The sequence below is a fragment of the Vulpes vulpes genome, chromosome 3 (assembly GCF_048418805.1).
Source record: "Vulpes vulpes isolate BD-2025 chromosome 3, VulVul3, whole genome shotgun sequence".
NCBI lineage: Eukaryota > Metazoa > Chordata > Mammalia > Carnivora > Canidae > Vulpes > Vulpes vulpes.
In genome coordinates, this window is record NC_132782.1 from 133,767,868 (window position 1) to 133,783,536 (window position 15,669).

Sequence of the window (15,669 nt, forward strand, 5' to 3'; positions counted from 1 at the left end):
GCCCGAAGGGTATGTGGCTAACGAGGGGAGGCTTCCTAGCTGAGCAGAAGCATCCTGATTCCTTTAAGTAACCACAATCATTACCGTGGAAGTGTTTTGTGAAAGCTGCGCTGGACAGCAATTGCATAATCTGATCTGGCAAAGGCACAGCCGCTGCACTCCAGACTACATATTAAAGCACTAATTACTCAAATGGAACTCCAGGGGCACCTGAGGTGGATGCAGCAGCACAGTGAATTAAGGAAGGAAATAATTAGTCACAATTGCAGAAACTCGCTAAACACGAAGTGAAAGAAGGCATGCTGCCTACTTCCTGCGCAGTACAGAGAGCCTTAGCAACGGCATATGCAAAACCCAGGAGAAATGCAAGAGATAAACACAACTTCTGTAATCCAATAAGGGACGAATCTCAATTTTGAATTACAAAAATGACTTTATTTCCGTTATTTTCTGTTCCTATGTGCTACATAGCCAAATAACATGAAGACATTTTGTCAGGAATTTGCGCTTTGATGAATCGACTCTCAAGCATTTTCTTGACAGTCTTAGAGGTTTTACCAGCATTTGACACAATCTGGACAGACAGTGAGAGAAAATAAGTAGCAGTAAAAAGAAACAACTAAGTGAGCACATAAGGCATTGAGTTTCAACTCCAGTAAAAATACTCATTGGAGAGGCAGTCAGGTCGGGGAGGAAACAGTATTCAGCAGAGAGCAAATCTGTACCTACATTTAAAATCATGCATAGGAACCATTACTTAATATGGCCAACAGGTTAAGTTGTTCAAAGTACCCCTTTTCAAGGTCTTCTGATTAAAAAAAAAAAAAAATCCCTGGGCCAGAAGACGCTCTTCCCTCTCCCCAGAATGAACTTAAGGATATTACCTGTGTCAGTACATGGCTCTGGGAAGAGGCAGTAAGAGTGGACGCCTAGTTTGAAAGGCTGGTATGAAATTGTCCTAGAAGCATGTCACTGAGGCCTAAATCTGATAAATCAATTTTAGTACATGTGCTGCCAAAGCGAGCACTAAATCTGATAAATCAATGGTAGCATTTCCCTCACTCGTAACTGGGCTGTTTTGTTCACTTGTCTTACTAACTTAGGGTCACTACAGGAACCTACCGTGAGTTCTTGAGACCCTACCAAAAATGTGAACTGCTTGGCTAGCATTATCACATTCAGAACTAATGGGAGAACACAAGTGGAAATTATATTAAAATTTATCTTATCCATTCACTGCTAAGTACTGCTGACCATTTTCATTCATAAAGATGGATCATGAGTGTTCACTGTTTAAGTAAATATAGCATGACTCTTAATCAGGAATTTGGTAAGAAATTAGAGAGTCGAATAAACTACTTAAAAATGGACTTTTTAAAAACAATAGAACTAGAAAAACAAACAATAGCAAAACTCCTCTTGGGGGGAATGGTAAGAAGATACACAAAGAATCTGTCTTCTCTTTCTTCATCTCAGAAATCATAAGACAGCATATTGCAAGAACTTGGACTTTCCTCACCCCAAGTAACCCGAGAAAGATTCCAGGTTGTTTAAGATCCTCTCTAAGAAGACAGCTTGAGAGGCAGATAAAGAGGCACCTCTGAATGAACAAAATACTCATTGCAGGCATATTTTCCAGGCCTTCTGAAAATGCAGTGCTGCTGAACAGGATGCCATGTAAATTGCTGGAAGTCTTTGCAGTAGCTACATGGGAAATGTAATGGCAGGGAAAAAGTGGGTGAACGACAAGAAAAATTTACAGTTGTCTCACTGTATCAAGAACACTTACATATTAAAAGTGTTGTGTTAAAAACAAAACAAAGCAAAAACCTCATACATAATTAGTTTTCTGAGGTGTGGTCTTAGGTGAGTTCCACTGGGGTATAATTATATGCTCTGCTTCAACCAGACCATCACTGGAGACCTGTTCTATACTTAACCATTAAAACTGACCCAAAAGCATACCCATCATGGTCCTCAAGCAGCCATAGGAGATATGAGTACATGTGGTGCTTTTATATTTACATAAGCAGCTTCTCATGAATCCTACAGAGGTTGGAGAAATAGAGCTAGCTAGTTGTTCCTTTTTAGCAAGAGCACTTGAAAAATACAGAAAGGGAATAGGTAAATACCCCTTTTACACTGAGTTGATCCATTAAAGGACTTTAAAAAGTCAGCAGTTCATTTACCTGAGTTTCCCATTTAAAGGCTAAATGTAATTGAATACTTTTTGCTTATAAATGTGAACAAAAACTTGTAATATTGAAAAGGGCCAGAGTCAGAAAATTGAGACTCAAGATGGAATTGGAGACTTTTGAATTTTTATAAAATCTAATAGAAACATCTATGAGTTTTCCTTCTTAGTTAAAACATAAAGTTATAGAACAATACTGATTTACTGGATGTTATTTAGAATTTAGGTTAGGGGTCAGCCTGGGAAATCATTAAGAAAACAAATCAGAGTCTTTTGGAATTGTGAACAAATTTTACAAGTGATAAAACTACTAGTCACTTTGGTTATGAACCCCTGTGACATGAATTAATACCAGATAAAGACTTCAGCATAAATATGATTTTTAACCTGAATAGATCCCTTTCAAAGGGTGATATAGAAAATAACTATAAATTTTATCCAGAAAAATAGTGCACCCAGTGTTGTAACAGTAGTTATTTAAGCTTACCTTTCAACAGGGTATTTCTGTTATGCTCAGCCATGGAGAATCTTCCAAGTCTTTTGTTTGTTTGTTTAAAACAAAGAGGGCTGTGTTTCTAAATACAACCCATTGTTCATAATCAAGATCCTAACCATATTCTGGAATTGAATATTGTCTCCTATAAGAAACATAGCCATGTGACTATTTTAAACATATCATTTCAATTCTAGGTGGGAAATAAGTTATACAAAATCACTGTTCCAACACTTTGACATAGAGCAGAAACAATAAAGCAATCTGGACTACATGATTTCATTACTAAACAAATGAAAGCATCTCTTTCCCAAATCCTTCACTCCACGACGTCTCATAGCATTTCAAACGTGACTGAGGTACATGTATCTGCTGAGTAGTTCTGTATATGACTCCAAGCAGCACTGCGCAAAATCACCGGGATCAAGGAGCAAAATTTAAAAGCAGTATTTTGAAACCCCAAATCATCTTTCTGTTTTCTTTCATCAGACTAGAGTTCCGAAAACAGTCAGTGTGAATTTATCACATAAAACAATATTCCTATGATCCGTAATACTGGTCACGGGTTGAGGGCACAAATAGTGTTTTCATTTTCCTGTTCTACACAGCTTAAGAACCAGTAGCAGATTTTGCCCAAGATGCATATACTACGTTGGCTTAAATACGAAGATAAATAAAAGCTCTGCTGACCATCAGACAAAAATGATTTCTTAGTGGCATCCACTTAGCAATTTATTCACCCCTTTTGAAAAAAGTCACAGAACCATTTTAGATGAGATGCTTATTTTAAGCCAAAACGCAGATGTCCTGTGCTCACATCACTAGCATCCATAGCAAGGGCAGGATTTCGGAAGATCCATTTCATAGATGTGGATTATTCTGCATAACAGGGAAAATCGGAATAGATGGCCACCCCACCCTGGCCGGAGCACCCAGTGCACTTGAGTACAGCACACCAGCTCTTTCAGAGAGCGCTTAAGCAGTGAATTTTCTTTCTCTCTGATGTACCCACATATCAAGATATCAAAGATAATTAAATTACTTAAAAACCAGGCTTCTGATTCTGATTTTTAATTTAATTACCTATTTTAATTAAAATAAATCTAGCTTCTCTAAGGTTGTTCACCAGTACTACATAGCAATATTAAAGGTGGGGGGAGGGGAGACTCTGTATTTTGTTTTTAAAATGATATCTTTGAAATGTTGGTGGAAATGCAAGTTAGATTATAAATGACCAATTCAGATCAGTCAGCCATGGAAGATCATTGTTTTCACTCACTTATGAAATCCTAGCCTAACGATATCACATTGACTGTCAGGTATATGAAATAACACAATTCAGGGTTCTGTTGGAGATGAAGAGTAATTTTAAAAACAACAGTCTGTGACAATGCACTTATGTGAATTTACACTCCAGAGAGGAGTGTTCTGTAGGATGAAGGACTTGGCCAATGCAGAAGGCAGCTGGTATTACAAGAACTAGCACAGACTCCTTGGCGTATACATGATGAAAACAAAAGTAAGGACCCTGTACAGGTGTAAACAAGCTAAAAATGGCATTGGCAAAATATCTCTTTCAAAAATACCAAAAAGCATGCAACTCAAGATTCCCTCCCTTCCATAAGAGTGAAATGACAAAAAACAAACAAACAAACAGATGGAACCATCTGTTTCTGTCAGTAGAAAACAATAATAGATACATCAGGTTCCAGGACAAATAAAACTTTAAAATATTAATGTTGAAAAAATACAATTAAATTTTTATTAAAAAATACACACTCCTTACTCAATCTTGTGTACATTTTGTTTTGTGTGAAAGAGGAAAAAAAATAAAATAAAATAGGAAAGGCATCAAGACTACCTAGTTATTTATACTGTATTTGGTAGAAGCGCGTTTCGGTCAAGCTTTAAAGCAAAAAATCAGTTATTCTGCTTTCATTTGCTCCCGGACATCGGAAGGCAGAGTTTCAAACAGAGCATCCTCCACCACGAGCCCGGCTCGCTTCAGGGCCCGGCAGTCGCCCAGTTCGGGAGGGAGGATTTCAAAGTGATTGCCCTTCACGTCTAAATAGGAAAGAAATAATAAGTTTCCAATTTTCGGTGAGAGTACCGATAGGCTGTTTTTCCCAATCTTCAGGGTTTTAAGTTTCTTGCAGAAGTAGAGTTCATCTGGAAGGCTCTCCACTTTGTTACACGTGATGGAAAAATACTGTAAACTCTGTAGGACTCCGACCTCCGGTGGGATGAACCGAATGTCATTGTAGGACAAGTCCAAGTATCGGATTTTGTTGCATAGGAAGAGATGGGAGGGCAGCACCTCTATTTTGTTGTGGCTGAAGGCCAGGCGCTCCAGGCTGGTGAGTTTCTTTATATGCTCTGGGATGTAGGTGATGCTGTTGTGCCACAGTTTTAGCACTGTCAACTTCCTCAAGTGCTGGAAGCTAACGATTTCTTCTATAGATTTCAGGTTATTCTCTTTGAGGTCCAGTTCCTGGAGGCTCAGCAGGCTGAACACGGCGTGGGGAATGCGTTCCAGGTCGCAGTGGACCAGCTCCAGCTCTGTCAGATTGGTCATCTTCTTTAAGTTGTTGAGCATCACCAGCTTGGTGCCGTCGTTGTGTATGCACATCTTCTGGAGGTGGCTGGAAACGTCCACCACTGCCTGGGGGATTTTGGAAACGTTGCTTTTGATTGAGAGGATTTTAAGGCTTTTGAGATCCCGCAGAGACTCAAGAGTGACATTTCTGGAAATATCATGACTTAGAGAGCCAACCAGATAGAGCTCTTCCAGATTCCGGAGCCCATACATCCAGGGGGGCAGCTCCCTCATATCATCAAACTTGACGCTCAAGACCTTGAGGTTTTCCTTCAGGAAAGAGAGGGCTGCGCTGTGGATCTTGACAGAGCACTGGTGCAGCGAGAGCTCCTGGAGATTGTCCAGCTGCGCGATGGTGGCGGGTATCATCACGTTCTTGATGATTTCAAGCTTGAGAGACTGCAACTCCGTGATCTCAAAAACTGTGTCTGGAAGGCCAGAGAGCATGATCAGAGGCAGTTCCAGCCGGTTGTGGGCGTTCGTCTGTAGCTTCTGCCTCAGTTTGTCGGGAGTCCACTCGTTATTTAAGTTCAGCTGTTTTAATTTGTTCTCGCTCACTTCCGACAGGAACACCGCAAATCTCTTGGAATACAGTGGGTCGTACTGATCTATCATATGAAGCATAAAAGCAAAGTCATTTTTCACGTCTGGAATATCATCAATTCCAGTCTCCTGCCGGACATACTCGAAAGAGTATTCCCGTAGAGAACGGTAGAACAGCCAGTATAAGGTATAAAGGCACGTCAATCCGTAGATGCTTACGAAACACAGGTAGCAGAAGGACAGTTTGGAGAACAGGTGTGCCATGGTGTGGTTACAAGAAAAGTTCTTATATCCAGTCATGTCCTGAATGTCGACATTACAGTCCACCGTAAACTGAACCTTGGAGACCAGGGCGCTATTATAGGCAATGATGATGAGGAATTTTATGACCTTAAGGACAGTCTGGCGAACATACATAGCGTACAGTATATCGCCTTCTTCTACGTGCAGCCTGAACTTCTTTACCTTCTCAAACAAGGCCTTTGCTTGCTCCCCTTCCTTCTTATCCAGAGCTCCTGCAGTGGATTTGTCAACCACGAACTTCTCGGGAATTGACTTTAGGGACTGAGAGTTGACCAGGCTGCCTTCTGGGCCAGACTGGATGGTGTTGGACCTGCTCATGTTGTTCTTCCTGTTGTCCTTCTCTTCTGAGTCCTCCCCAGACACTTCTGATAAAGCCCGGGTGGTCCACGGAGAGTCAAAACACTTGCCCAGGATGGAGATGAAATGTTCTATTTTGGAGCTGGAGCCAGGGAATTTGAACCAAAAGTTGCTGCAGAGCATGAAGACCAGGGTATGGATGAGGACAAGGTAAGGGAAATACTTGGCATACCAGTGGAGGGCTCGCTCGTAACACATCTGGTTTATGAAACTGTACTGCTGAAGATCCAAATCTGTCTTTAGTCCTTTCATTTCCACGGTGGCGGGGTTGGTAGGAGATGGTTTAGGGGGAGGCAGCGGGGTGGTGCTGGCAACTGCTTGCGAGACGTTTGAAACGGAAGAGTGATTCTGAGAAGGTTGAACTCTTTTCGGAAGGCAGATTATCTTGTCTTGCATGACCTGAAACACAGAAGTAATATTTTCAAATTATATTATTCAAAGAGCTCTGATAATGTCATTAGTGTGAAGAAAGCAGCCATAACATCCAATAAATGTCCATTTCCTTTGCCTGGAGAATGCAACGTTCGATTCCGGCACCGAGATTTTATTCCCTGCCCATGTGCTGGGAAAAAGAAATATCTGACTTTGCTCATCATGTGTAAGTTATGACATAAAACACAGCGGTTTTCTAGGCCACAGAAGAACTCACAACAAAATAAATATTTGAGGAACGCTCATGTATTTTAAAATTTTGCATTTCTTCCTTCACTGGAGCCTGGGAGGATCAGTCATTGGTCTGGGAAGTACATCCCCTTATCAGACTCGATCTTGAATTGGACGGCTCCCAAGATTAGATGGGCTTGCATATGAGAATCAACAGGATTGGCAGCAGGAAATGTTGGAAGAAATTCCTGTCTTTATCATTTCCCCTTTACTTTCTGCCCATATCCTGGACTGCATGCATAGATGGATCCAAATGGCCTTCATAAAATGGGAATTCACTAAGCTTTTATAAAAACCATTTCATCTCTCTGCTCCATAGTAAAATAATTAGGTTTCAACTTGCTGGCTTTTCACACAAAATGTTACATTGAAAACTTTTATCCTTCCAGCAATATCTCAATTTGTCAACAACAAAAACAACAACAACAACCACCCAGTAAATCCTAAGAATGTCCAACAGTCTCACAACACTGCTTTTTGGGTAAGAGAGAATGCATCCTTTTTATTTTATTTTTTTAAAGATTTTATTTATTCATTTGAGAGAGAGCAAGCATGAGAGCACAAGCAGGGGGAGCAGCAAAGAGAGAGAGGGAGAAGCAGGCTTCCCCCTGACCAAGGAGCCCAATGCAGGGCTCGATCCCAGGACTCTGGGATCATGACCTGAGCCGAAGGCATATACCCATGACCTGTTGGGCCACCCAGGCACCCTGAGAGTGCATCCTTTTTAAAGATGAAGGAGTATGAGGCCAAATACTCTTTGAACAACCTGGAAAAACTGTCCCTAGGAACAATAAACAAACAGTTCAGAGGGAAAATAATAAGCAAGGAATTGACAGCAGTAACATGTGGAATCAATAATGCAGGGAAAATCTACTTGTACCTTAAAATGTCAAATGGCTGGAAATCCATAGCTTTCAGTGATTCAGCAACAACAAAACATTTAGCGATTTTGCTAACAAATAGCAAAGTCCTTTATATCGATTATAGAAGCAGAAATTGAATCCATTGCAAAGTGGGCCACTGTGACAGGGGAATGTGATCACAAGTTGGTGACAGGAGAGATATAGCCCAGCAGACAGAAGTACAAGGTCTGACAATGGAATGGAGCAACCAACATGGAGCAGAGTGCCCAATGCAAAGGAGACCACCAGCATGTGTCTGCTGAGAAAAATGAATGAATCCAGAACCGACACTAGAACTTCCAGTTCTGAATTGCATATGTCTGGTGTGTTGCCCATCCTGGGGGCAAAGGTAAGGATAGTGATTATACCGCTGACAACAGAAAACTTCTACTATGTTTAATATGCAACTGACCCTATCCTAAAAATATCACGGGTATTCATCCTTTTAATTGTCACCTGAATCTGATGAGGCAGGTACTCTTATTACTCCCATTTCATAGATGAGGAGACCAAGGCCCAGAAAGGTTAAGTTACTAGCTAATGCCATCTTGCTCAGGCCACCTGGACCCAGAGCTCATTTTCCTATTTTATTTTACTGCATTTCTAGAATTAAACCAAAAAGATCCCAACCTGACTTTATCATAAGTAACAAATTTCCTTATGCAAATTATGCCCTAGGAAAAGAGCTCACTTCTTCAATACTGTACGCAAATAACAATGAAAGAAATGAGGTTAGGGGAAGAAAGGAAATCTCACTATAAAACAGTTTATAACTATAAAACAGTTATAAAAGCTCTGTCCTGGAAGATAAAGCAGCGAGCAATTACTTACTATGTCAATCAGAAGAAGCAAGAAGAAATCACACACGTGACTGCATTTATAGAATTCAGAGATTACAGAGATGTGAACAGAGCAGTGGTCTTCAAGTGTTTTTATCACTTACCTATGTCAGAGAAAAAATGCTGAGCGTGCCCACTCAGTATATGTATGTCTTATTCATAATTACATCCATAAAGTATTGTCAATCCATATGTGAAATATTAGAAAAGCATAATTCCTTTCCCTTGAAGCTTAAAATAAATATAGGCATACCTTGAAGATATTGCAGGTTCAGTTCCAGAGGACCACAATAAAGCAGATATTGCAACACAGCAAGTCAAATGATATATTTGGTTTTCCAGTGCAGAGAAAAAGTTACATTTACATTAGACTATAGTCTATTAAGAGGGCAAAAGTGTCAAAAAAATGTACACCGTCATCTGTGCTTTCAGCAGGTCATAATCACTAGTCACAGATCACCATAGCAAATATAATACTAATGAAGAGGTTTCAAACATTGCAAGAATCACCCAAATGTGACACTGAGACATGAAACAAATGCTGTTGAAAAATCGAGTCAATAGACTTGCTCGATGCAGCATTGTCAGAAATCTTCCATTTGTGAAAAACACAGCATCTGCAACGTGCAATAAAGGGAAGTGCAATAAAATGAGGTGTGCCTGTCTAACTAAAAGTTTTCGTTTTTATCTCACATCTCAACGCAGCATCCTTTGCATTTCTGGGGGAGGGGGTGTCAAGGACTCTACCTCGGAAACCCCTGGAATAGAAAATAGCAGGAGGAAGTCCAGACAAATGCCAGACTACCCTGAAGGAATACAGGAGAAAGAGAAGTAAGCAATTCAGTGTCTGGGGTCATGTTCTGGATGTTTTCCCATTCACGGTCTCCTTTAATGCTCCAACAAGTCTGCAAAGTAAGCAGAAGGTAGGGGCTGGAGATGAGCAGGGGAAGGGAGCGCCTCCCTGAGCACCTTCGCCAAGAGTGACACCTGTGAGCTGGTGTTAAGGTGGCATCTTCAGCGTTGTGAAGAAAACACAGAAGAATTGGTTTGTGCAAGGAAAATCAGTTAGAAGGTAAAAAGGCAGCCAGGCACCTTCTTCAAGTGCTAACTCCCTGCCAAGCACCCGGGCAGACGCCCTGGCCTGCGGCCCGGCCTGCACCTCCCCAGCTTGCTCCTAACGGTGGAAGACGACGGACCTCTGGAGCTTGCCTTTCTGGGGCTTCAGGTTATGCGCTGCACACGGGTGCCAAGCAAGGGGCAGGGGTGCGCTGAAGTCCTGCTGTACTCCCCGCGGCGGGATGGAAGCCCCATCCTCTTGCGGCTGTCTATGGTCACGAGGTGGGGGTACCTTTTTATATTCCGCACAAAGGAACCTGACTGGCTAGCACCTGCCATTCTCCCCATTCTGCAGAAGGAAAAGACCAACTCACGTTCAGAGAATGTGCATAACGTGTCCAAGTTCACATAGCCAGGAAGTGGTAGTACAGGAATTTATTTTTTGATTTATATTATTATTATTTTTAATGATTTTATTCATTTATTCATGCGAGACACAGAGACCTGGGGAGCCCAATGCGGAACTCAATCTCAGGACCCCAGGATCACGCCCTGAGCCGAAGGCAGATGCTCAACCCCTGGGCCACCCAGGCGTCCCGGTAGCACAGGAATATGAACCTGACTTCTGTCCTCCTACCACTGCACGCGGCTTCTCATTTCACCAGGCTCCTGCGAGGAGGGCTTCGGAGAACAGCCCAGCGCAGGGGTGGGGGACAGAGCTGATCTCCCTCAGTTCCTCTCAGTCTCCTGATGCCAGAATTCCCCTTCGGTCTTCACGAAGACAGAATTTTTTTAACGTGCTCACTTAAAGCCCAGGAGGAGAAGGACGGTGATCTGTTTTCCAGCAGCTGTTAACTAATCAGAAGTGAGCACAGAGTAGAAAAAACGCTGGAATTCAGTTCCTAAGGACAATAGGTGCTCCTGCTGCTGAGAGAACATTTCCTAAGAAGATTCTAGCAGGGGCGCCTGGGTGGCTCAGTCGGTTAAGCCTCTGCCTTCAGCTCAGGCCCTGATCTGGGATCCTGGAGTGGAGCCTCACATGGGGGCTCCCAGTTCATCAGGGAGTCTGCTCGTATTCTCTTTCTGTGCTCTCTCCTCTTCTTTTCTCTCAAATAAATAAATACAATCCTTTTTAAAAAAATTTTCATTTTTATTTTTTAAAAATATTTTATTTATTCATGAGAGACACGAGAGAGGCAGAGACAAAGGCAGAGGGAGATGCAGGCTCCGTGCAAGGAGCCCCACATGGGACTCGATCCCGGGTCTCTAGGATCACGCCCTGGGTGGAAGGCAGATGCTCAGCCGCTGAGCCACCTGGGTGCCCCCTTTTTTTCTTTTTTAAAAACAGAAGACTCCAGCAGAGACACAGCTCAGAGGAGAATTCCCAGAGAGTGGGGACGCAGGCAGGTCGCCTAATTCAGGTCTAAGAAAAGGAGCAGCGCAGGTAAGGAGTCCACCTGCAAGAGCAGACCGGAGGGTTTGAGCGTGAGATGGCCACAGGGCGGAGGCAGGAAGTGGCCCCCGCACGTTCAACACACACGGTGCTTCTGAGCATTGCAGCCTTGAGAAGAACTGGGAGAAGGATCTGCATTCTCAAAGGGACAGTAAAAAGAGAAAGACAGACAAAAATAAGGCAGCCAGGCTCCCTAAAACAGCAGCAAGAACCACAACAAACGGCTCAGGTGTTCTGTGGTATCTTTGTAAGAAGCAGCAGCTCGTAAGAACTTGAAATCTTTTTTGTTTCATCTTTCCTGCTTTTTTGAGAAATTTGTTAATTAAACCTATATACCTCACTTCTCTTTAACTTTATCCGGTAATTTAAAGGTTAGAGCACCAAACAAGCCTTACAGAAAGGCTGCAACACGAATTTCAAAGGAGTATCAGGGTTCCAGGCTGCTGGTCTGCCTGGGGGGTGAGCAGGGAGGAAGCCCCCCTTCTGCTCACCACCAGCTCTCTCTCTCTCTCTCTCTCTCTCTCTCACACACACACACACACACACACACACACCACAATGCGTCAACAATGTAGAGGAATTTCACCATTTTCATCCAGAGGCAAGCCTCAGAATGCCTTTGGAGGAAAAGGATTTGGGAGTAGGTGCTAGATGTGTGTTTGGGCAGGAAAAGGGAGAGACTGGATGGGGAGGGACATGGGGTCAGGAAGAGAAAAAAATGGAAAAAGCAGGACAAACAAGAGAATCCAATCCAAAATACAACAAAGTGAGAAAGTTACTATCCTCGAGGCGGATATGAGGATAATTCTTGAATAAAAAAAATCATCTGTGTTAAGGAAAATGTCTAATTTGGTTTGGGAGCCGGGAGGGGGAGGATACAGAATAAGGTGAGTCAGTGACAGCAAAGGTCAGGTGAAGCCATGGCAACGAAGATGGTTGACCCTCCTCTATATTGGGATGAACAGGCCTGGAGGTGGGAGGAGGTGAGTCAGCAGAGCAGAGGGGCCAGAATCAAAGAAAATAGGTCAGGCAACATGTTAGGAGGCTGGAATATATAGTCATTATTTCTATTTTGAGATATAAAGTATCTTTCAGTCTTGCCCAAAACTTTGGTAAAATCTGCTACGCAGACCCAAGACACACACACAGACACAGAGACAGACACATACACACACACACCACACACACACACACACACACACACACACACACACAGCTTTTATGAGTAAATTTCAGAAAAATCACAACAAAAAGGAACAAAATTTCCTGCTGGGATCAAAATTGTACAGACAGGGAGAATTTGCCTGGGATAGTAAAAATCTATAATCCAAACCATTTCCATGGAAGCAGGAACAAGGACCATAAGAACCAAATCTTTGGGCAGCCCAGGTGGCTCAGTGGTTTAGTGTGGGCCTTCAGCTCAGGGTGTGATCCTGGAGTCCCGGGATCGAGTCCCACGTCAGGCTCCCTGCATGGAGCCTGCTTTTCCCTCTGCCTGTGTCTCTGTCTCTTTCTCTATCTGTATGTCTCTCATGAATAAATAAATAAAGCCTTAAAAAAAAAAAAAAAAGAACCAAATCCTTCCAGGAGTCCCTAGACCTTGGAGACGGCCATAGGGCCACAGACTGGAATTTGATCCATCATGTTCTAGATCTTCAGGAGCAACTGATGTCTAGGTGACAAACATATAAAATGCTCCTTAAGGCCTTACAGTTCAATGCCCCAGAGGAATAAAAATATACATGCCAAATCGTCCCGTCACTGTGATAATATCTAGGCAATGTTTCTGGAAAAGAAACCCAAGGGTTTAAGGGATTGCAGAAATGGGCTCAGTAAAATTTGCATTCATAAATTCTCACTTGTAAATTATTTCGAGACAACATAACAGCTGTTTTTAGCGGGGGGGAAATATGGAGCTCAGTGCATTTTTGAGACAAAGAAAGCAAAAATTCAAGCTCTCTAAGTAAAGGTAACAACCCAGGCAAACTATGCCTGAAGTGCTGCTCAGATCTAGGAAAAGAAATCAACTATTTAAGACCATAATTGTCGAATTTATGTAAGCAAGGAGATGCATTTTTAAGTGAAATACGCCTCACACAATCAATGCAAAATTAGAAACTTTTAACCCTAGTTTTCATTATTTTAAATCATTAATGGTCATGCCTACATCTTTGATTGTATAATATGGCTTTGATGATAGTGATTTGATTCTCAGTACTTTGTCAGAATTCTAACATCCACTATTATAATGTAAAAATAAGATCTACTTCATTTAGACAATTTCCAGAAAAGCGATGCAGTGAAAAGCAGAACCCACCTGGGGTATACCAAGTTGAAAAAGCATCTCATTTGCATGAAAGAGACACCAAAGAGCTGATGTTAAAACAAAACAGAACAAAACCAAACCACTTAGCTTCAGAGAAGCTGCTTGAAATAACAAAGACAGAGCAACCTAAGTAAGTGCCAGCTTATCGCTTACATGCCAGAGATAGAGATGACTTTGACCGGAGCAGTAGGCCGAGAGAGCCATAGTCGTGTGCGTCAGGAGAAGTCAACCACGCTGGCCTATCCACTGCACGTCAGACAGTAGGTTTTAGGGATACCAAGAACAAGGAGCCCTTCAAGGTCAAGCACAGGGGAAAGACAACTAATCAGGAATCGGTGTGGTAACTGTTCAAAAACTCTTGCTTGCCTTTCACAATGAATTTTATAATCAACTCATCTAGATCCAGAATGGGGGGAAAAACCCAACAACCCACCTTGGTGGTATTTTTATTGGAATTACGTTACATTTATAAATTAGTTTAGGAAGAACTAACGTCTTTACGGCATTGATCCTTCCTCTCCCGCGGTGTGTTTCCATTTGTTCCCATCCAATTTTATGCCTTTCAAGAGTGTCTTACAGCTTTCCTCACATAGATTTTGGACATTGGTGTTAAGTTATGCCCAAGTATTTTTATTATTTGCTAGCACAAACTTTTTTTTTTTTTTTTTAACACAGATAGTAGAGTCCTCGTTTCTTCCTTCCCTCCCTGTGCCATTCCTTAGTAAGCCCTGGTCGGTCTGGAGCACACTCTTCCAGGTCTGTTATCTGTGCATTTTCATAAACAGGACATAAAAACACATGGAATCTTCCATGTGAATCTTTCCTGAGCTTTTCCCTCTCATTCTATGTCCTGAAGACCTTAACACGTTGGCACATAGGGCTCTACTTCATTTTAAGGACCATAGAATTCATAGTTGTGGATATGCTATAATTTACTAAAAACATCCCAATGATGACATGTATTTAGGGCATTTTTCTATTGAAACCAATGTGAATGTCAAAAAATTGCAAGCCGTCTGACTTTACACAGCATTCTACAACATGGGACAGAGAACTGATGGGCGGTTGCCAGGGATTCCCTGCAAAGATTTGGCACCAGGGAATTCCTTGGGGTACTGAGATTCTTCGGTATCCTGTTTGTGGTGATGATTACAGGTATTTATGCAGGTTTTAAAACTCAAAGATATATCTTGTTTTGATAAAGAGTGCATTCCTGAAAATGGCAGGACTAAATGCCACCGAATATTAAGTACCTCACCAGTTTTTTTTAAAAAAATATATATTGTTCTTTCATCTATTTTGCATCCTTGTCTGCAATCTTGTTTTATTTTTTAGGTCTCTCTCTCTCTTTTTAAAAGATTTTATTTATTCATGAGAGACACGGAGAGAGGCTGAGACATAGGCAGAGGGAGAAGCAGGCTTCCCTGTGGGGAGCCCGATGCAGGACTTGATCCCAGGACCCTGGGATCATGATCTGGGCCAAAGGCAGATTCTCAACCACTGAGCCAGCCACCCAGGTGCCTCATTAGGTGTCTCTTTTATGAATTTTTTAAAAATCCAAACTAATCATCTCTTTCTTTTTACAGTGAATTTAATCTATTACATTATTTTGTTCACTCATATTTGGATATTTACTGGTGTGTGGATTTCTGTATTTTTTTTTATTATATCCTTTTCCTTCCTTCTTCCTGCCTTCTGCTGCACTGATAACATTTTCCACACCTCCTATCTCCCACCCTGCCTCACTTGGTTAGTAACGTCTAGAAAGAGGCTACCTATAATTTCTTAAAACACAGGCGTTTAAAGTTTTCAGCATTGTTACCCTGCTCCAAGCATGTTTGAACTACCCACTAACCATCTCATTTTGTTGTTCTTGGGGTTTGTTGTAGTTTTCTTCTCTGAAACACACATTAAAAAAAAAAAAAAAAGACCTACAGTTGGTTG

General features: G+C 41.8%; 1 protein-coding gene across 4 annotated transcripts in view; it reads right to left on the reverse strand.

Annotated features, from left to right (window-relative positions):
• Window positions 1-413: 413 nt before the first annotated feature.
• Window positions 414-15,669, reverse strand: part of LRRC8C (leucine rich repeat containing 8 VRAC subunit C) — an 83,742-nt gene continuing 68,486 nt past the window's right edge. For 2 of the 4 annotated variants that reach the window (XM_072754669.1, XM_026004841.2), the window contains exon 3: window positions 414-6,885. In XM_072754669.1, the coding sequence (XP_072610770.1) occupies window positions 4,612-6,885 (2,274 nt within the window). In that variant the 3' untranslated portion in view covers window positions 414-4,611. Of the gene's footprint in view, window positions 6,886-13,878; window positions 14,018-15,669 lie in introns of those variants that run through there. The other 2 variants (XR_003235895.2, XM_026004842.2) reach the window with 2 other exon arrangements.